A 22,671-nucleotide genomic window follows, 5' to 3' on the forward strand; every position below is an offset into this window, starting at 1 on the left:
GACTTTGTTAAATTCTCAAACCTATGTGGATCACCAGTGTTGTTCCCTGCCTCTTGTCAGTTGATGAAGTACAACAAACAACAAATACCCCTACTGAAACAGTTTTCTCCTTTCATAGTGTATGAAGCAGTTGTTTGGCCTTTGACCTTTGTAATAGTGGATGATGTCAACAATGAAAACTTAATTGGGTTAGATTCCTTCAGAATTTTTGGGTTCTCTATTTCTTTGCTATCAGATCAGGTTCTGTACCAATAACTGGACACGTTTCGCTTGGATATTCCTCACTGATTTTGGCTCATTTAGAGTATGCTACCAATTTGAAGGCTCACATCACAATGAAACTGACAGCACACACTCAGTTATTACTTGCCAACTCAGTCCCAATAGCTTTATTGGAGCAATTCAGATAGGAACTAGATTGACATACATCTTTGGGTGTTATCACACCTGTCTCCTCCAGTGAATGCTATACTCCATTGGTAATTATCAAAAATATCTTATGGCAACCTTCTGCTCTACAATGATTTTAAAAGGTCTGTAAACCCACAGGTTATTATGATACCTATCCTTCACCCTGTCATGATGAACTATTAGCATGGCTTTCCAGGGGCCAATATTTTTCTAACATAGAATTGTCAGAAGCCTACTTACAACTCCCTCTGGATGATGATTCTAAACATGTCCTCAGAGTGAATATCAATACCAGCACCTGCCATTTGGTGTGTATAGTGCCCCTGCCATTTTCCAGCAGTTTTTGGTGCAACTCACAGCCTCCACACTTGGGAGCATTAACTACCTGGTTCATTAGACGAATATTTGCTGAACCTTCGCGCTACATTCACAGTGCTAGAGGCCACCAATTTGAAATGTAATGTGGACAAATCACAATTTTTGAGCTGTGTATCATCTATGTTGGTTTTGAAGTCCTGCATGCTGGAATTAAGCTTTTAATCCAGCATGTCAAGACCATTATGGCTTTGCCACGTCCTACAAATGTCAAAGAGTTGCAAGCTACTTTGTTGGAAAGATTGCATACTACCATAAATTTCTTCCTGGTGCAGCCATATTGGCCCTCCCACTTCATGCTGTCTTACATAAAGGTATTCCTGTTCATTGGTTACTCACCTGTGAGCTGACTTTTTACTGTAGTCAGACTTACATTTGGCACCTTGCCTAGTTACCTTCCAATTATGTCAATATCGTGATTTGGTCACAGATGTCTCCCCGTATGGCCTTGGGACTGTTTTCTCCCACATATATGGGGATGGTTCTGAAAGCCCAACTGCATACACTTCCAAAACTCTGAATTTGGCATAACAGAACTGCTTGCAGAAAGCATTGCTATTGTGTATCTACTCGAAAAATTACATCTTTTACCATGCAGTTCTAAGTTTGATTTAATTACTGATCATAAATCTCTGGTTTCACTTTGTAATCCTTCAGCATCTTTACTGGACAAAGCAGCCCATTGCCTGCAGTGCTGGGCTCTGTTTTTGCCATGCTATATGTACTAGATTAACTTCCAGCCCACACTACAACATAATAATACAGATATTCTTTGTTGTTTGCCAATTGGCTCTGATCCAGCATTTGATCAAGAAAAAATGTTGCTTTTCCATTTATGTGCCAAAGGCCAAAATGCTGGATGGTTTTCCCATTACCAGTTCTTAGAGTTTGGTAGCTGTTGCAGCCAGTCCTGTCTTACATTAGGTTGTTCAATTTGTCGACCTTGGCTGGGCAGGTAAGCCACCAAGCTGAGCATTGGATCTTTGCATAATTATTATGTTCTCCACCACTGCCTCTCAGTTCTTGATGGTGTGTTACAATTGATGGCTTCTGTAGAGGCGGCATCCAGGATTGTGATCCAGCCCCATTGTGGCAGACCATTGTGAAACTTCTCTGCATGAACTATGGCACACAGTTATTGTCTCAAGAGTTTGAAGATTTTTGTGCAGAGAATGGCATCTGATATGTTACGGTCCTTTTCTTTCACCCTCGTTTGAAGATTTTTGTGCAGAGAATGGCATCTGATATGTTACGGTCCTTTTCTTTCACCCTCAGTCCAGTGGAGAGATGTAGGGGCTGGTGCATACACTCAGAACGCAGATGAATCTGCTCTGGCTGACACCTGGCCACCTGCCAGCATTTGCCTCACAATGATTCCATTTGAGCTCTGCTGCCTGGGCCGGTGGTTTGGTGAGGGTTCTAAGTGGGTACCAGCAGTCGTCCATAGCTGTCGAAGCCACTACCACTGCATTGTGTGCACCTGCGATGGCTCGGTATCATGACACTATGCCCAGCTCTGTCTGTGCCTGACCGACCGTGCACAGGACTGCCCTCCACCTCCACCATCTGTGCTGGCCCAGCGGAGCAGCCTCCTCCAGCTCCTGTGCCATCTTTGCACCGATTGCCACTGCCAGTAGGCCACTTCTTACCTCCACAGCCCCTGCCACTGTTGCCACCATTGTCTTCTCTGATGCCTCCAGCACTGAGTGCCTACCCAGATGTGCACATAGATATAGCACTATCATCACCAGTGCTCTCTTGCAGTCTCTTGTGGGTGAGTGGGTGCCGTGCCTTTCCACCCGAGCACCATTTCAGGCTGTATTCTCCTTTGCCACCATGACACCTGCTCCAGCAGTCATCACCTACTGTTGAAGACATGGACATCTCCACAGTGACCACTTTTCCCCAAGGCAGAGGTAGTTTTGTAGCCCTGTAGTGTGAATGTGCATAATCAAACAGCCTCCATGGTTGGCCTAGAAAGGTCATCTTGGGACAGACGCTGCAGCAAGTGCTGTGCGAGGTGCTTAATAGGCCACCTTATGTCCAGCACCGCAAGACTTTTGTGTGTACTTACTTATTGTATACTCAACTAAGAGGCTGTATATCAATGTATTCTGTAGTTATGAGACCTTGTACTGTTCTGTACTTCATTCAGTGTTATTCTGAATTCCTTCATGTGGAAGCATAATAAAACTTTGTTGATTTTAATTTTGGTACTGTATCTGTACAACATTACAGAAAGCACACATAAGTTGAAAAAACCGGAAGTTGTAGAAAGTTTCAAAGAGAGTATTAGGCAATAATGGACTGAAACAGGGAACATAAATGAAATATTGAAGGTAGCAGAAGATCAAAAAGGCAAAACCAGAGAGTTGAATAGAAGTCATTCTGTAAAGCACAATATGTTGAATGCAGTGAATGAAAAGAGGAAATATAAACATGAACAGGAAAAGAGGAATACAGATATAAAAAAAATAAAAAGACTGCTATAATATGTGAGCTTTCAGCTAAAAGGCCTCCTTCTGATGTAAAAAGCACACACATTCATGCAAGCACAACTTGCACTCACACGACCACTGTTGAGATGTGTAATATCATACTGCAAGATGTATTCCACAGAGCACTGATAGACTTAAAATGAAATAAGGCCCCTGGAGCAGATTTGATGCCTTCAGAATTGCATTCAGTTCTCTATTTTGCACATTTAGTATTCCTCATTTTTTTCAGTTCCTCTTTACTAGCCCACCAATTTGTTGGTGGAGGGCCAAAAGTCCGTTCAACTGCCCTGTTTCTTGAGCATATGCTGTTATTTTCAATTTGTAGACCGCATCCTATAAATACATTTAATTTTTTTCCATTACGAAAGTACTAACAAAAATATTACACTGTTACTGATAACACAAACCATTTTCGATTGAAGTTCACTGGCACTATAGACAGCAGTGGTGCATAATAGTGTAGACAATGTTTTGGGTTTGTGATAACAGGGTGGAAGGGAGCCAATGTTAAGAAGCTTGTGAGTTGACACAATTCATGTCCACGGCATTGGCATGCTGCTACTGCCAGTTGAATTCAGTTTCACCAGACAGAGACAGGTTTCCTGAGGTGTTGAATATATGGCCATTTTTAAAGCCAGTGGATATTTTTAATCAGTCACTCAACATTTTTATATTAATTTCGAGTATAAGATGCACCTGAATTTTGGAGGCAATTTTTCAATGAAAAAAGTTTGTAATATAGTCCATAAAATATGGTAAGAGTTTTATCTTTTTTGAAGTTTAGTATTAATTTAAGTGTGTGTATTTAAAGGTTCTGTTACCACTGGAAGGTGAAGTAAATTTTCCAAATGTGAAAATAGATAAAAAGTCCATTGACTTTGGCTGCATTCCAATTGGAACGGAAATTTATGAAGATGTAATTATACAGAATGTGTCTCCATTGCCAGTGGTATATAGGTGGTACTTGTCCTATGAACAAGATGATTCTTGTACAATGGAACCTTTGCCCTTAACTGAAGAAAGTACTGATTCATCTACAGTGAAACCTACAAAGGTAAGAAATACATGTTACTGTTACTACCCATTCAGTTTAGGGGTTGAATGACTTCTATATGGATGTAAATTAAAGTGATGATCCTTCTTCTTGTGTCCACTGGTGTTTCAGTATCATCATTAGGTTTTTAATTAATTACCTCAGTAAATAAACAGTAATACATATATCTCCCAAAAGATTTTGGGTAGAAAATATTGTTAGCTGTTGGTTTTACAAACATGAAACATATGTCGTTTGTAACAAATTGGATCCATACAATTGATGAATGCAAAATTGATTAAATACTGTACATTTATAACTGATTTCTCTAGTTAAAATTATGAGTTAAATTTTTTCTTGCATAAGATACTGTGAGATGGAATAGCATCAGTTTTGCATCATACAGGCTGCCACAATTTTTAAAGTTTTGTAGTTCCAGAAGAGATTTTGTATGTCTTGATACTCTGTTGCATAGTTTTTTTCCTGTGTGGTAGAAACCTTTATGGCATATGTATGTCACTGTGTGACATGGTACTGTAATCGTGCTCATTTTTGTTTTGATGAGAAAAGTTTTTTCTCAGAATACTTTTTTTGAGATGCATTACTAGTTCCAATATATAAATGCAGGGAAGACTTAATATCTCTAGATACTCAAAGTTTTGTATGGTTTTCTGCTGTTTGCTTGGTTTGTTATTCTTATAACTGCCTCTTGTTTCATGGAAACACTTTTGGTCTGGTGTGCATCTCCCCAGAAAATGATACCATACTTCAGGATTGAATTTGCAGGAGCAAAGTGTACAACCCTAACTGTTTCTGCATTAGTACTGTTGCAAAGAATTCTTACTACATAACTCATTTCTGCTAGTTATGAATTTAGGGGTGTGATATGAGAGCCCCATTTAAAATTTTCCTGAGAATGAATCCCAAGAAATTTAGTTTGTCACAGCACAATATTTTATTTATCTATACATATTATTGGTTGTGTTGCACTTTTATTTTGATCTATGTGGAAATTTATGAACTTGTTTTTTCGGAATTAACTACAGCTTGTTTTTGGTAAACCATTCAGACACTTTTCTCATAATATTTTTTGCAGATACAGTAAGAGCTTCTTCTTTATTTCCTTGAATCAATAAAGGTGTCATCTGGAAACAGTACTGGTTCTGAATCCCTGTTGTGTATTGGGAGATCATTAATGTATACCAAAAAAGAAATGGACCTAGAATAGAGCCCTGTGGAACACCATGACATAGGCCACATGGTTCTGGAAGGTGTTCCTGGAGTTCATTTCCTTCCATGTGCTGATTTTCACTTACATGAGAGCAATATTACAAATATGATTTAATCCATTCGTTTGGGATGCCTTTTACACCATACTGTTCAGTTTTTGTCAGGGGCACAGAATGATCAATCAGATCAAAAACTTTTGTTAGGCCCAAGAATAAACTTGACATTTTTCTATGATTGACCACTACATTTAAGACAACTTCTATCAGACTGAAGGTGTCTGTTTCAGTTGACTGCTGTGGTCTAAACCCATCTTGACTTCATATGATTTTGTCATTTTTCTTATTTTTTGTGTCTTTTATGATACACTTTAAATTAACATGTATTTTTTGAAATAAATAAAAAAATTCTGGACTACTATCAGTTATTGAGTGCAGAAAACGTTCCCACTACCTTTTACAAGACACTCTAATACCTGTTGTAATCCGGTTTTTGAATCTGCCTGTGATTCTGGAAATCACTTCAGTCCATTTCCTAACTGTATTTACTGTAACAAATCTCCCAAAATACCAGTAGTACCTGTAATCTGCATTTTCTAAGATCTATTTTTTTCTTTTTCTTTTTTCTTTTTAAATGCCTTCCACAGCTTTTGAAACTCCCTTTGATTTATTTTGTATCCCTCATGGAAGTAGGTATAACATAAGGAGAGTCAACCCTTCCTTGTACTTTCTGCATCGCTAATTGTTGTAAACTCTTCTCCAAACTAGTCAGTGTATTCTGTGTCTTAATGCTCCGTTAGATCTGCTACTGTGCTCTAATGCCTCTATTCACCCTCTTTTGCCTGAGATTTCCTCATTAACACTCATAGCTTTTGTTTGTTTCATTTTGCCTGTTACATCCTTAAACTGCTCTTTGACCTCATTTCTGACTAAGTCACATTGTTTAGTTATCTCTGTTTGACACTTCCTGGGCAGAGATGATATGGTTATTAGTAAACTTTTTAACTCTTCCCTTTGGTTTTAGTACCACTAGACAAATATTCCCTGTGGATTTTAAAACTAATAGATATCTGTCTTTAATACAAGATTGCTATTAGTCAGCCCTTCTTTGGTGACTTTAATACTATTAGACAACTCTTCTAATTTTTTTAAAATATTTCTGGTAAACTGCTTTCCATAATGCATGTTATTACTGGCATACAGCATAGACCACAACATATATATATACTTAATATAACTTAAATAACATCACCATGTGATGGCACCCCTATACAAAACCAGTGAACTTTGTTTGTCTAACCGCACAATGAACAAAGGAATGCCAGTTTTCAGCTGATTACAGCTTACTGGATAATTCAAATAGCATACAGTGCTGTGATGCTGACGTGTTCCCAAGTTGATGGGATGATGAGCTGCGGTGCCAGCGGTGTGTAAGTGGCTGTATCTCCCGATGGTGTTGGATGGTGGGCTGTCTTCATGATGAAATTCGACAAATGTAGCATCATTGGGAACTGATGACCCAATTGTAGTTGTCTGATACCACACAGGAAATCTTCCTGTTGTCAAACAAATTTTCTTCTATTGCCTTGCCCAATCGTGCTTCACAACAGGCATACTTACATTTATTGATCTTGTTGTTATAGACAGTTACAATGTTAGTTGTTGACTTTTTGTTAAAATTTAAATTTATTTCTTCTTGATTTATTTGATGTTAATTTTTATTTTGTATTTAAATTGGTTTGTAGAACTACACAGTGTATCTGTACTCCAGAGTTTTCTCTGTTGTTGATATCCTTTGTCCAAAGCAACGACATATTTTCGAACTTTCTTTTCCAGAAATCTTTCTCAAAATCTTCTTGTTCCAATTATCACTCTCTTCCTTCAGCACTTGTAATTCACATCTTTCACTAGGACTTCAGAAAAATGAAATGTGGATAAGGAAATATGACTGGTGGAAATTACGATGTCAGCCTCTTGGCCTTGACAATGACATGTACTAATAAAATTTATTACAGTTGCCATTTTTGATCTTTCACGGATTCGAACCTGCAGGGCAGGGCCAAATAACCTGATTCCAGTAGTAGTTTATGAGCTTCATCTCCCATTACTTTGTTTGCCTGCTCTTCATAATACAGTAACACAATCTTGCAATCATCTTTCATTGTTGTGAAGGCTCAAGAGGTGTGACATACTCTTTTACCAAAATTTAATTATCACAGGTATTTTTACCACATAAAAGGCAATGTCAACTGTGGAAACAACAATGAGGTCTATCGACTTACCTGCAACTATTGTGCTGCATTCTGTGTGAGTGTGACAACTAACAAGCAGTCTGTCTGCATGAATGGCCACTCCCCAACTGTTATCAAGGGATAGTTGGACCATCCAGTTGCTGAGCATGCCACCCAACACAATATGCTTGACTTCCACAACGGCTTCACAGCCTGTGTCATCTGGATTAATCCTACCAACACCAGCTTCTGTAAATTGCACAAGTGGGAACTCTTCCTGCAACATATACTTTCATCTTAAATTTCTTTAGTTCCTATCCACTACATGCCTCTACCCTCTTCTCTGCTGCTACTGCAGCTTCAGGCATGACTTCTGTAGTTCCAGTGACCTGCATGGATCCTTTCTTTCTCTTCTCTACATCTCTCCTCTCCTCTCCCCCTTTTGCCCGCACAGCTCAGTCTCCCATTGCTGCATTTAGTAACCCAATGTCCTGTCCCCACTATGCCCCTACATACTTCCCCACCCTTGTCCTGATATCTGCCCCCTTCATTGCCCCATGACTCTTCCATACCCCCACTACCTGCCTGAGCAAAGATCGCTGTTCACCTCAGATGCAGCTGCCATTGGGCCTCAATGACCGGAGACAATAGAAGTCATAATTGTGTAAGTTATGCAAGTGTGAATGTGTGTTTCTTATTTTGTCTCTGCCTAATGAACTACTTAAGTCTGATAACTAGTAACATGCAGCTCTTCTTTTTCAAAGTGCCTATCTGTCACTCATTGCCTTCTCTATACAATGAGTAGCAATCTATCTATTTATTAGTGTTATTATTCCATTGTGGCTTTTCCATTGTTTGATTGTATTTCTAAATGAGCTTCATAGTTGCTCTACAGTGGACATGAGCAACTGAAGATGCATATGTGCCACCAAAACTAATTGAATGTAGTATTCATTTAATAACATTTAATTGAAATTGTCCATTAAATAATGTGCAGTTGGCTATGTAATCTAATATATGAAATTTGATTTTGGTAGAGATTGATGAAATTCCAGGTTATGTGTATGTTGTTAACCACAGTTTTTTGTGGAATAAACTTAATTTACTACAAATGCAGTAATTGCTCAATCAAGATTATGAATACCAGGTCCTTAAAGTGCATTTATTGACACTTTTGTACTTTTCATGTCAAACATTTTTCAGTATTTTCATGTCCTAATTTTCATTTTGCTCTTTAGGTAGAGGCATTTGAAGTTGATGGGGCAGTTAGTCAAACAGAATGCTCTGATGACAGACTTTGGTTTGATAGACTACCTAACTGTATGAGAATAGATCATATGGAGAGAGAGGGTAGTACCAGTGAGCTACCCTCTCCTGAAAGCTGTGTACCTCAAGAAGTATTGACACCAGCTGAAAATCTTATTAAAAAATCATCCTCCAGTTTAGATATTTCTGGATCTTCCAGTGTAGAGAATGATGCATCTCTAAAAAGAACAGCCAACATCAAAGTATTAAAAGAAATTTTGGTTCCTTCTATCATTTGCTATTTTGAAGAAGAAAGAGATGGAGAAGTGCTGAAAAAACTGCCAAAGATACAAAGTTGTTTGGCACATATAAATAAGGTATTCCTTTTATGATATTTCTCACAATTACTCCGTACTGACAGCTCTTAATTTTTTATGTTAAACGTATGCAGTAAAGCTTCCAAAATAATAGTTTTGCTTTGGATTTCAAAATGTGTAACATACATCCATTCATTTCTCATCAGTGGAGTAAGTTTCACATAGGCCAGTGGCTAAGTTCCAACACAATAAAATAAATATCAAGCCATCAACAAAAATTATCTATTTTTGAAAATATAGTATAATTGTATGGATAAAAAAAATATGCTTGCCATGCACCATCAAGAGAAGACACATATAAAAGTTATGTAAATGTGTATGCTTTCAAAACCAGTTGGTCCTTCTTGCAGAGGTTGAAGGGAAAAGGGAAAGGGAGAGTGATGAAGGAAAAGGAATGGTAAGGCTTAGGAAATTGGGAGAGTGACAAAAAGGTCATCCAGGACCATTGACTTGGTCGACTTATCCATCCAATTACATTGTAAATACTAAGTTAACAACTGATAATGAACACCAGCTACTTAATATGATTGATGATACAGCAGTTTCTTTCAAAGTAGCAGCTTTCCCACCATGTAAATATCAGAGGATCAACAATGATTTCTGTGACATTCTTTAAGGAGCAGTCAGTCATGTTACCTTGGTTTGTCTGGTTCCATTACTAATATAGAAATTTCACTGGTCAGTTGTGAGTCATTTATTCATGCTATATCTCTGTAAAATTTCATATGTCTTTTTTCCATGTTATAATAAACATTGAGTCAGGAAATATAGTTCCTCTAAGTTTTTGTTCATCTTTATATTATCCTGATCCATGGGAGAACACATAATGGCAGAGTTTGGGTTTGGTCTACTGAGATTTTGTTGTTGTAAAGATTCCAAGTGGGTGCGTAAATTTATGCAGCTTTCCTTCATGATGTTTTTACATTTTTTAGCCACAGTCACAGAATAATGTTTGAATGATGTTCACACTGTTTGGCTGTACAAACCTCTTTATTTTATATTACTATCATGATTTTTGCCTTAAGCCATTATCAAATACAATAATGTTGGATGTAATTAGACTTTGATAAGTGAAGTCATCATCAAGATCTACTGAACTGGGTGTCCTAACTTGCGTATAAATACAAAAACACTGAAATGCATGGCAGACAGGTAGCAAACATGTTTTCTAGCTGTAGAACAACTGCATCGCTGAATGAATATCATTACAGTCATTACATGTGCAATGGAAATGGTCTGAAAATGTACTGTGGACATAACTGGTTGACTGTAACATCCATAGCATATTTTCAGATCAAATGGCAGAAATATCATTCAGACATTTTTGTCATGAGTTCCATGAGCCATCCTGTCATTGCCAGTGTTCCTGGTACTTTTGCATAAGTACTCTCAACCTTTGTAATATGGCCATATTTTGTCACATAAGGTCCCAGTTCAATGATCTTGGAGTGCATATGCTCTCTATCTTCATAAGGGAAAAAGAAGTTGTTATCATTTATATTGATCCATTTATGCTCTTATGAGCAGTGAAGACGTTCTGTCCAATGCTAATTTGTCACTATACAAGGGGTGTACAAAAATATGGGAACACCAAAAACACAAGACAATGCCATTTCTAATATGGTATAGGAAACTCATTGGCATTCAAAATAGCTCTCATGCACCTTGTAATGGATCGGCACTTGTCCTCTAGGGTTTTAGAGGGAATATTACACCATTCCTCCTGCAAGATAGTGTGAAGTTAAGTTAATGATGATGGAAATGGATAGCAATCACATACCCTTCTTTCCAAGGTAGACAACAAAGGCACAGTAATATTGTGATCTGGTGACTGTGGCGGCTGGGGAGAAGTGAGAGTTCACCCTTATGCTCACAAAACCAGACCTTGATGATTAAACTGTGTGAACAGGGGCCCTGTTGTCTTGGAACAAAGCACCACCATTGAGGAACAAAAATTCTACCCTGGGGTAGATGTGATTAGCCAAAAATGGTCACATAATACTTGGCAGTAATGTGACCTTGCAGAGTTCCCATGAAGCCAATGGAATACCGTGATATGGCTGTCCAAATCATCACCAGGCCATGCCATGTTTCACTCTTGGGACGTAAACTTGCCAAGCAGTTGGAAAAAGTGTGAAACAAGCCTCATCTAACTAAATGATATTTTCCCATTGCTCCATAGTCCAGGTTGTATGACTTTGGCAGCATGTTTTCCTGTTGGAGCATTTACATTACTGCATTTACATTGCCCTGCAATTCCCAGCTTATGGAGCCCCCTTTGTGTTGTTTTGGCACTGGTAGGTTTGCAAGTGTGACATTAAGGTTTGCAGTGACTTTTGCAGCTACTATCACCTTATTTTTTGCCATAATTTTCTTCAATTACCATTCACCGTGATCACTCAGTGTACACTTTCAGCCATACTTTGGCTTGGCAGATGGTGTTTTCTATTTTCCTTGTACGCAGGATACATCTTTCTTTTAGTTCCTCTTCAAACACCAAATCCTTTGGCTAACTTGTTAATGGAAACACCCACCTTTAAAATACCAACAATTTGCCCACATTCAAATTCACGTAACTCTGACTTAATGCACTCACACTGGTCTTACCACGACTGACACATGCAAAATTATGAGGACACTTTACAGGTATCACTCATGGTCAAATACAACAGCCCAACCTGTAGGCTTGGCTAGCATCTGCATTTATGTTCAGACATGCCTTTCTTAGTGATGTTTCCATATTTTTGTCCAACCCCTGCATATTATGATGATGACTAGGGTTTGGTTTTGAAGGTTTTAACCTTATAGAACATAAAATTGGCTAAATCATACTGAATGGCTTATAAGAAGCTAAATAGGAATTTCACAGAAAAATTTGGGGCTTAAGATGACTTTCCAGAAAACAATGTTTTTGAATTAACATATTTCATCATGTAACTCGCCCCTTTTTTTCTCGAAAAATATTCTTGGAAACACTAGGGAGGGAGTTGTGTGAGTAGTAGAGTGGGGCTTGTAGGAATTCAGAAACGAAGCTAAATCATGTATTAGGGTGGCAAAAGTTATATTTACAGTAATTTTTGAAAAAAGTGGCACCAGCAAGTATTTATTTTCAATTAAAACAAAAGAACTGGGTTCATACTACAGTTTCATTATGCCTACAATGAAGAGCAGAAATGCCTTGTTTCATTGTTTCTTTTCTCTCACTATTCTGCAGCCTCACTTTTGTTACTGTCACCACTATTTTCAGGCTGAGTTAAAGCATTGTCTTCATTTTCACTATTCCACAATGTGCCATCCTTGGAATCGTCAGTGACACAATACATTTCAATTTTTTTTAAACTCTTCTTAACAATAATGACACTACTTTTCTCCTATGCATAGATTATCCACTCTCATGTTGTCGATATTGATAGATTCCATATCGTGCATCCTGGAGTCAGCTTATGATATCCCACCACCATCCATTCTGAATACAGTTGATGGAGATGTTCTTTGAAAGGTTTGTTGACATTGACATCTAACGGTTGAAGAATTGACGTTAAAACTTCAGGTATGATGACAGAATGGGATTTCATCCATTTCATTTTCTCCTTTACAGCTTCCAAAAGGGTGACCCCAGACACTGTCTAGGACAAGAAGGGACTTCTTTTGTAATAATGCCCCCAGTCATCTTCCCCAGACTTTCTCCAACCAGTCCACCCTCAGATCTGCTGTCATCCAACTTTTTTGCTGAACTTGTAAGTGAATTCCATGTGGCATAGTCTCCTTTGGTAAATGTCTTCCTTTTAAAGATGGCATATAATCAAAGTTTATTGCCATCTGCTGTAATGCACAACATCACTGTGCATCTTAGTTTCTTCGCTCTAGACATCTTCACAAGGACACTTTTCGAGCCAGTTGGAGCAATGGATGTGCTATGCAGCATATCAAAAAACACTGGCATCTGGTCAGCTTTACCAACCTGGGAGAGAAAATAGTCATATAATGATGGAACTACATTACTTTATCTGTGCAGTCTTGAGGAAAACACTGGCACAAAGATGTTTTCTTCATAGACTGCAATTTTGCTTCTCATAAAATGAATCACCCAATCAGTGCTTGCTTTAAAATCCTTTCTGTTAATGTTGAGAATGGCAGCTATCTTGCAAGCTTTCTTCTGAATCATTTTGTAAGAGACAGCACAACCATCATTCCAAAGTTCATTGACATAAGCAATTAACCATTATTAATTCTGGGATATTTCTCTGCTTTAGGCGCATTGAAAGATTTGGAGCTTGCCTTTGCAGCCAAATGTCTCTACCAGTACTGTATTGTATTGGGTCAGTGGAGAAATGTCTTTCTGTGGCTCTCAGTCAGTTTTTATCAGTGTAAGATAACACATATAATTTAAATTTTACCTGTAGTTTGGATATTCCATCATTATGATGACTTGTAATGAACTGACTTGGAAATATGTCAGCAACTTCACTTTTCCAATATACAGTATGCTGTGACAGTGGAAATATTTGTATGACAAGTACTGTTGTGCCCATTGTTGTCCAGTAAGAATAAACCAGGAGAGGAAATTATGCAGAATGTTCTCTGAATTAATACTAAGGAAAATCAAAAATATCAATTTGTACATTTTACGAAAAGGCATAAAAAAGTTATACACAGAACTGATATAATAAAGGAATAAGGTGCAAGGAAATCCTTCATGAAATCCTCCCCACTCCACCAAGAGTGTCTTTCCGCCATCCACCGAACCTTCATAACCTGTTAGTTCATCCCTATGAAATCCCCAACCCACCTTCCCTACCCTCTGGCTCCTACCCTTGTAACCGCCCACCGGTGTAAAACCTGTCCCATGCACCCTCCCACCACCACCTACTCCAGTCCTGTAACCCGGAAGGTGTACACGATCAAAGGCAGAGCCACGTGTGAAAGCACCCACGTGATTTACCAACTGACCTGCCTACACTGTGACGCATACTATGTGGGAATGACCAGCAACAAACTGTCCATTTGCATGAATGGACACAGAGAGACAGTGTTTGTTGGTAATGAGGATCACCCTGTGGCTAAACATGCCTTGGTGCACGGCCAGCACATCTTGGCACAGTGTTACACTGTCCGGGTTATCTGGATACTTCCCACTAACACCAACCTATCCAAACTCTGGAGATGGGAACTTGCTCTTCAATATATCCTCTCTCCCCGTTACCCACCAGGCCTCAATCTCCGCTAATTTCAAATTGCCGCCACTCATACCTCACCTGTCATTCAACAACATCTTTGCCTCTGCACTTCCGCCCCGACTGACATCTCTGCCCAAACTCTTTCTCTTTGAATATGTCTGCTTGTGTCTGTATATGTGTGGATGGATATGTGTGTGTGTGCGAGTGTATACCCGTCCTTTTTTCCCCCTAAGGTAAGTCTTTCCACTCCCGGGATTGGGATAACTCCTTACCCTCTCCCTTAAAACCCACTTCCTCTCATCTTTCCCTCTCCTTCCCTCTTTCCTGACGAAGCAACCGTTTGTTGCGAAAGCTAGAATTTTGTGTGTGTGTTTGTGTTTGTTTGTGTGTCTGTCGACCTGCCAGCACTTTCATTTGGTAAGTCACATCATCTTTGTTTTTAGATATATTTTTCCTACGTGGAATGTTTCCCTCTATATGATGTGACTTACCAAATGAAAGTGCTGGCAGGTCGACAGACACACAAACGAACACAAACATACACACAAAATTCAAGCTTTCGCAACAAACTGTTACCTCATCAGGAAAGAGGGAAGGAGAGGGAAAGACGAAAGGATGTGGGTTTTAAGGGAGAAGGTAAGGAGTCATTCCAATCCCGGGAGCGGAAAGACTTACCTTAGGGGGAAAAAAGGACGGGTATACACTCGCGCACACACACACATATCCATCCACACATATACAGACACAAGCAGACATCTCACAAGCAGACACACACACACAGATATATATATATATATATATATATATATATATATATATATATATATATATATATATATAAACACAGGAGGGCACAACAACAAAAATCCCTTTGATTACTTGCTCAGGACATTGCAAGCACAAGAACAGGAACAGTTTGTAATAACAATGTACATATTAGTGATATACAACTTGTGCAACAAATGACACAACAGTTTACAAAACAACTGGAATTTCAGGAAAATGTAACACAATGACTTAAGGGTACAGGACAACAATTTACACAGCAAAATCAGGCATTTAACAATTTTAAGAATAGTATTAGTCGAGAGTCGACAGTCCAGTGAAGTGAGCAAAACTATATGCACTGAATTATCTGACAAACTATTCAGGAAGTTGACAGATCTAGGTTAACATCTAAAACAAGAAATATTTACCAACATATCCCACACCATCAATACGGGAAGTTGACAGAACTAGGTAAACAGCTAAAACAAGAAAGAATTACTAACATATCATGCACTATAAATACGTTAACGGAAAGAGCATCATCCATAGATGATAAACAGCAACAATTAACTGGCGAGTTACAAAACCTGAGTGAAGCATATTCCGAAATTCAGAAGACACAATCCCAAGTGGATGCGTTAAGAAATTTGACAGATGTAAATGAGCTGCAAGACATATTCAAAAACTTACCTACAGAAGTACAAAAGTTAAGTCTAAGACTAGATCAGTTAAGTTTAAACTCAGAATTTGCCAAAAAAACAGAGAGATAAGTTATGTGCAGATGTAAAGGAAATAACTGAAAAGGCTGAAGCTGGGATGCTGGATAAGAGCAGCACCCTTGCCGGAAAGGTAGAGTCAGAGTGCAAAATTTATGTAGATACAGTAGGAAAAGCTCTAAAAGAGAAAGAAAGTCAATTTCTAGCTAAAATAGATTCAGGTTTAAAGAAAGCAGAGGAAAGGTTACAATGCAGTATTGCTAAAACTACTGACATTCCAAAACAACATTTGATGGAAAACAAACCCATGCTTTTAGAGAAGTTAGATACTTTCACTGGTTACCCACAATACATGGCTAGCATGTCAGAGGAAAATAGCAAAGGTTGCAGACTGCAACAACACTTGGCAACAGCTGTACCTGTCAAGCGAGCACAATTGCCATGTGCTATGGCACAAGCGCACACAAACATGCCTGTCACTGACAGCATCGCATGTTTGTCAACATTACCTGCAGATGAGGGATTACTGGCCATTTCTGGTATTTACCTTTGAATGGAAAAGTACAAACCCTGTGGTCTTTATCAGAGCATTTTGAAATGTGTTACCTCGTACCTGGATCGAAGCCAGAAAATTAGATTTGTTGTTGGATACACACAGGATGATGTTCTGCTATGGGCTATGGACATGGCAGAACATTACTACTACTATGAATTGCTTGAGAGAGCCTTTCTGGATAAATATTGTTCTGAGGTCATACAAGAGAGCCTCAGATGTGAAGTATTCAATCCAGCTCCACTCAATAGCAAAAATGGAAGGTTTGAAAAATATTTGATTAAAACCAGATACTGGACAAACCCAGTGTCTCAAGTAGACATGCTGAAAATTTTTAAAGAGCCGTCTTCCTGCCCACAGTAGGGATAACTCATTACCATTCTGGGACACAACACCTTATACTTTCTGTCTGTACTGGACTGAATAGATTTGATATACAAAGAGGACCAGTACAACCGAAGAGATTTGCAAACCAAGAAGTGAACAACGGATTCGTAGTACAACATGGATGGCAATGTTACAGCACACAGACTTATGGTAACAGTAACAGTAATCACAACGGCAATGGAGAAAGTCATAAATTCAAGGGTGGATGTTAAAGAAATGAGCAAAAATTTAACAAAAACAACTGCAACAGGCAAGTAGTGTATTGTCAGCCTGTACATAATGCAGCCTGTACATAATGCAGCCTGTACATATATACATAATGCCTAAGGTAAATTACTGAGTTGTTTTATGGCAAAGAGAATGTTTTGATACATCTGCATGAAAAAAAAGAAGAAATACGGTCTTCAATTTATGAATTCCTGTATATTCACCTTTTATTTTCTGTATGTGGCACCGTGTGCATGTACGCTTGGTCCCATCATATCGGCATTGTTAAAAGATTTGTATCTCAACCGTGAATTAAAAGTGTTATAAAAAATTATTAGAAAGGTGAAATTAATTCAGAGATGTGGGTGTCTGTCTGTTCAGCATTTCACCTGATGCTGAGATTTTGCATGAGGAGTTTCGGAGCAGACAAGAGGTATTTGCGTGAGCAGCAGAGGCGCAATCCGGCATCGGCATTGTTATAATCAGGACTATGCACAGTGGAATTAATTTGAAGCAGTATGTAACACAAATTATGAATATCGACCTTGAATGTATTGATATTGAAGGTCACCCAGGATATGTGTACAGATTTATAAATTACCTTCCAATTTCTTTCAGCCATCCTTTCCAATCAGTTTTTTTTTCAATTATTCAAACAGCAGTTATTAATCAGTTTCCATTATTTACCCACCACATATTCCAGTATTAAGTCCATTTATGGCATGGGAATTAGTTTTTCAGAAACGTTAGGTGGTAACTTAGCTTTCAGAATTTGCCAGACATCAGTATGTGAAATTGGCTTACTTCAGTATATTTTTGTTGTTGATGTAACGCCCAAATTACTTACTTAAGACCCTTTGCTTACTGTTAAAAAGTTCTGGGTTAAATACCTCTCTATGAAGAAGCTCTTGGACAGAACAAGACCAAAATTTGTCCAAGAGAGCTTGTTCAAATTGTATGTCTGCCACCTAAAGTAAAGCATTGCCTTGTATAGGCCTAATATATATTTAACTTCTGTACCTATGTCAAGTTATGGGACAGTATGTTAGGAAAATATCTTATAAAAACTATAGTGTATACTTTCTCTGTTTTGGATGAAAATAGTTGGAACTGTCAATGTTTCAGCAGACTCTCATTGAGTAGTACTGAAGAAAGTGAGAGTCATGCCGCCCAGTGATTGTGAGACTGACAGGGGTTGTGGTACTTGGTAATCTGCATGACTAATTGGTGACATGGGTAAATGATTACACTCACTACTAGTTCTTTCTCTAGTGTGGTCTATTGGTGAAGTTGAATGAATGCTTACCTGCATATGAGACAAATCTTTGTGCATATTCCTGAAACCAATTGCTGCTGATTGAGGAGGACTGATTTTGCACAATTCTAACTTGCTATGTATCTGTTGCCCTGCAACCTTCATGTCATTGTACAATCAAATATTCAACCTTGTTCACACTGGCTCTGTGTGTAGGTATTGTCTTTTCAGTGAGAGTAGAATTGCTGTCAAAAGCTCCTTCCTCATGTAGCGGGACTTTGAATTTCGCCGCGCTACATTCGTTCCCTCAGATATAAATATCCCGTCGCAGCAGTATGAGCGCTCGACGGCAGAGAGAAAATACCAAAATTGTAACCTTTTTTGTTTTTCTATCCGTTTTCAATTGTCTCTTGATATCCGTAGCTTAAGGCAGACGTGAGCTGATTAAGACGAATAAACTTATTAATGTGTAGACATTGTGGAAGTTATTATGAAATTCGGAGGATGGAGAGAAGCAACTAAAATAAATTGTATTTAAGAGCAAGACGGTTTTGTGCACATTATAAATTCTTGGACAATGAAACTTACTGCAAGATTTCGGAGCCGACTTTTCACCCAGAAATGAAGGAGACGCCGCAAGAAAGAAGACAAGTTAACCTGGTAAAGGATGATTTATCTACGCCACTTCCCCCTGTCAGTTACATTCTGTTATTCTCTGTTCCTTTTCAAAAATTTTGTAGTGGAAATTGGTTTAACTTTTGCTCAAAAACGCCACAAGGACCACCCCAACAATAGATTTTCTGTAATACGAAGTCCGATTAGCTTTTCATTCTTTCCCTTTTTCACGGTCTCTCTTCTTCTCACATTTATTTTTTTTTATTAAACCCCTACAACTGGCTCCCGCGACAGGACGCAATTTTCGGATGTGTCGTTTTTGAGCAAATTTGAAACTTTACTTTGTATTTTTTCCCAACAGAGAATAACAAAAAATACTGAAGTTTAAATGGTAACGAAAACACCAACTTTATTGTACCTAAGCAAATGATTATACAACAATATTGTAAAGAATTTTCGTAACTAATTCAATCTGTTTTTCTTTTCATGGCATATATTGATGCAAAAACTGTTATTTTGAGACCTTTTGGTGATTATCCGATGGAGATGTATTAAGAAAATCCATATTTGGACGAATACGATTTACGCAGAAGTGATTGACCAGCCGCTGCAGGACAGAAAATTTAATGGTGAGTCACACAATTATGTTTCATTCAAACATTCAATAGCCAACTGCAGAATCCATTTTTCCCTTTCCACGCATCCTGTAGTTTTCTTCTAGATTTTTCCAAAATTATCTATCTCTATTGTAGTTTGTGGTAATTATAGTATTGTTGTAACTGCATATGAAGATCGTGAATTTGACCGCCAAACAGTCATTTGTTATGAAAAATTTTGTCCGCCCTGCTGCATCTTTCTCAACCATTGTTTGCAATAGAGCAATCATTTACATTGACGAGAAAATATTTCAACCTAAATTTGAGTCAAATCTTTATTAGTCAGACTTATATTATTCCCTTTTTGACTTACTATTATACATCCTATTACAATGGAACGCGGTAAGGTAGAGATAGTTTCGGCAGATGAGTTAAGTGAAGTAGATTCATCTTTCAACCAACAAGAAAGTCCGCGTTTCCCTCCATGGACGAGTTCACAGATCAATGCAATGATTTTGCCTCAAACTCGCAACATTTGTGATAATACACAGATGGCGACTTTAAATGACGAAATGTGGAATGGACGCGAGACTAGACCGTCAGCGCCATTGTTAACATCAATGTCAGAACCGAATATGAGACAAATTCAGCAATGTGACACAAACCGGACACAGGAAACTGACAAACTGGACCGGCTATTAGAGTTATTTACAGACATGAAACGAGACGTTAGTCAGAAAATTGACATATTAAACCATACTATGACCGAAAATTTTGAACGGACGACAAAACAGATGACAGAATTAAATAACACCACTCAACAGCTCGGCCAGCGATTTGAGACACTGTCCGATCGAGTCACTAAACAGGAAGAAACCTTGGTTACATTCACACACGAAACAAAAAACAATATCAACCGATGTGAGACTCAGTTAACTCAAATAGTTAATGTGCAGCAGGAAGTGAACACTCGTGTGGAAGAGTTAGCTCAGGCCCACACTTCAGCTAGCTCCACCCAAGAAAAGCTGACTGAAGAAGTGGGAAATATTACCCAACAACTCACAATGGTAGTTCTCGAACAAACCCACCTCAAAGAAAAGATAGAAAAATTAGAAGAACGAGCGGACCTCGCGTCACTAAACAATGACACCAACATGGCCGAAAGAATTGTACACGAATGTAAATTGTGTGACGACTATCTGGACAAAAAACTTGAAACAATTACACAGGACATACTTTCAAAAACAAAGACACATGTTAAAGACGGGCCAAAAACCACAGAAGAAGAAGTGACAAAATTACGAGACAATGTTGTGCCGTGTTTGGCGATTGGTGCAAACGCATCGCTAGGAAACGACAAAACAGCTAAAACCATGGCTAATGACACAGACAGAACACCTATTGTGAAATCACCTATTTCCAATCAAAATTACAATGTGCCGCTTTCTTTTCCACCAAACGAGCAATATTACGGTACGACACCTAGAGTAGCAAGTGACACAAACCACGTCAATACAGTTATGCCAACCGGCATGGCCGATGACACGTTTGTAAGACATGGGCATTTCCAGACATTTTCCAGTGAGGACAAGCACAAAGTCCACCCTATTGTGTTTATTAGATCATTTGACGGTGTTTTTCCACGTAGTTGGTCAGAAGTCGATAAAATCAGATACGTCACCAATCTCATGAGAGGACGAGCAGCTAAGTGGGGTGCCGCTATGAAACGGCGGTGCCTTACATTTGAACAGTTCGAACAAGCCTTCCTGGACGAATTCTGGTCCGAGAATGAGCAACAGAGTCTAAGGAGAGAAGTGTGCAACCCGGAGACCTATGACCCTAAAAAAGAGACATTAAGACAATACTTTGAGAGGTACCTAGACAAGACACTGTACTGGTCCAAACCAGCCGACTTGCCAGCTATAATTGACACTTTAAAGAGCCACTTACCCTTTCCATACAGAGACAGATTAATAGGAGTACCGGAGAATGACGTTAAGACTTTTTTAAACTTCTTAGATCAAATGGACGTAGTTTACAGAGGCGATTCACACCATTCAAATTTTATTCATATTAGTAAACAAAATCAGCACCCACCCCAAAGGAACTGTAGTGACGGTGGTTGGTGGAACCATACGTCCGCGCCGCGACACAATACGATGCCTGCGCGCGAAACATATTCAAATGGAAACGTGTATGACAGTAGGAACAACCGCAGATATTCGTGGAATAATAATAATAACAATAATTATCACCCATATCAAAATGGTAACTACAAGCAAAATGAAAATTACAGACAGTACAACAGCAACAACAATAGGAGACGTGAGAATAACCGGTACAACCCGGGCTACTTTGACAGGAACATGACATATAACAGACATAATTACCACCAAAACAATAGCAATCCCAACAATCACCGACATAATATGTGGAACACACAAAATTCACGCATGACAAATCATAACTCTCCACGGAATCCGCCCCCGTTCCCTAGTACAGTTATGCACTCCCCGCCACGAAGTAGCAATAACAATTGCGGCGCGCCATCAGCTGACGCGTGGGCGGCAACCGGCCGGAATGTAAACATAGTGGAGCTGGTCAATGAACCCGGCCAAACACAGCAAACGACGGAAAACAGTCGACGACCGAGCTAAGCGCTCGTGCTTCTGTTGTGAGGTGTTGTAAGAGCGCAACGGCTGAGACGGTTTGTTTCCTCAGGTACGATGACAAAATGACAGCAGAACAGGAATTAACCAACGAGATAAACATTAAATCAGGCAGTTGTGTAAAAGAATTCATACAAGCTACGGCATGGGTTAAGTTTAACGATTATGATGTACAAATTTTATTCGATACTGGTGCTGCTGCAAGTTTGATGTCAACCGCATTCTATAATGAATTGAAACAAATTATAAACATACCTACTTTACCTGTACAGAATTGCCACGTGGTTAGTGCCACAGGTACTAAATCTAAGAACATATGCATGCAAGCCCTT

At 38.7% G+C, this 22,671-nt stretch overlaps 1 protein-coding gene across 1 annotated transcript; it reads left to right on the forward strand.

Moving 5' to 3' along the window:
- Window positions 1-20,062: 20,062 nt before the first annotated feature.
- Window positions 20,063-22,327, forward strand: LOC126260686 (uncharacterized protein DDB_G0287625-like). Its single transcript, XM_049958022.1, has 2 exons — window positions 20,063-21,143; window positions 21,690-22,327. Exons 1-2 carry the CDS (start codon window positions 20,063-20,065, stop codon window positions 22,325-22,327), a joined length of 1,719 nt encoding a protein of 572 aa, XP_049813979.1.
- Window positions 22,328-22,671: the final 344 nt, after the last annotated feature.

Source organism: Schistocerca nitens, chromosome 5 (genome assembly GCF_023898315.1).
Source record: "Schistocerca nitens isolate TAMUIC-IGC-003100 chromosome 5, iqSchNite1.1, whole genome shotgun sequence".
Classification (NCBI taxonomy): domain Eukaryota; kingdom Metazoa; phylum Arthropoda; class Insecta; order Orthoptera; family Acrididae; genus Schistocerca; species Schistocerca nitens.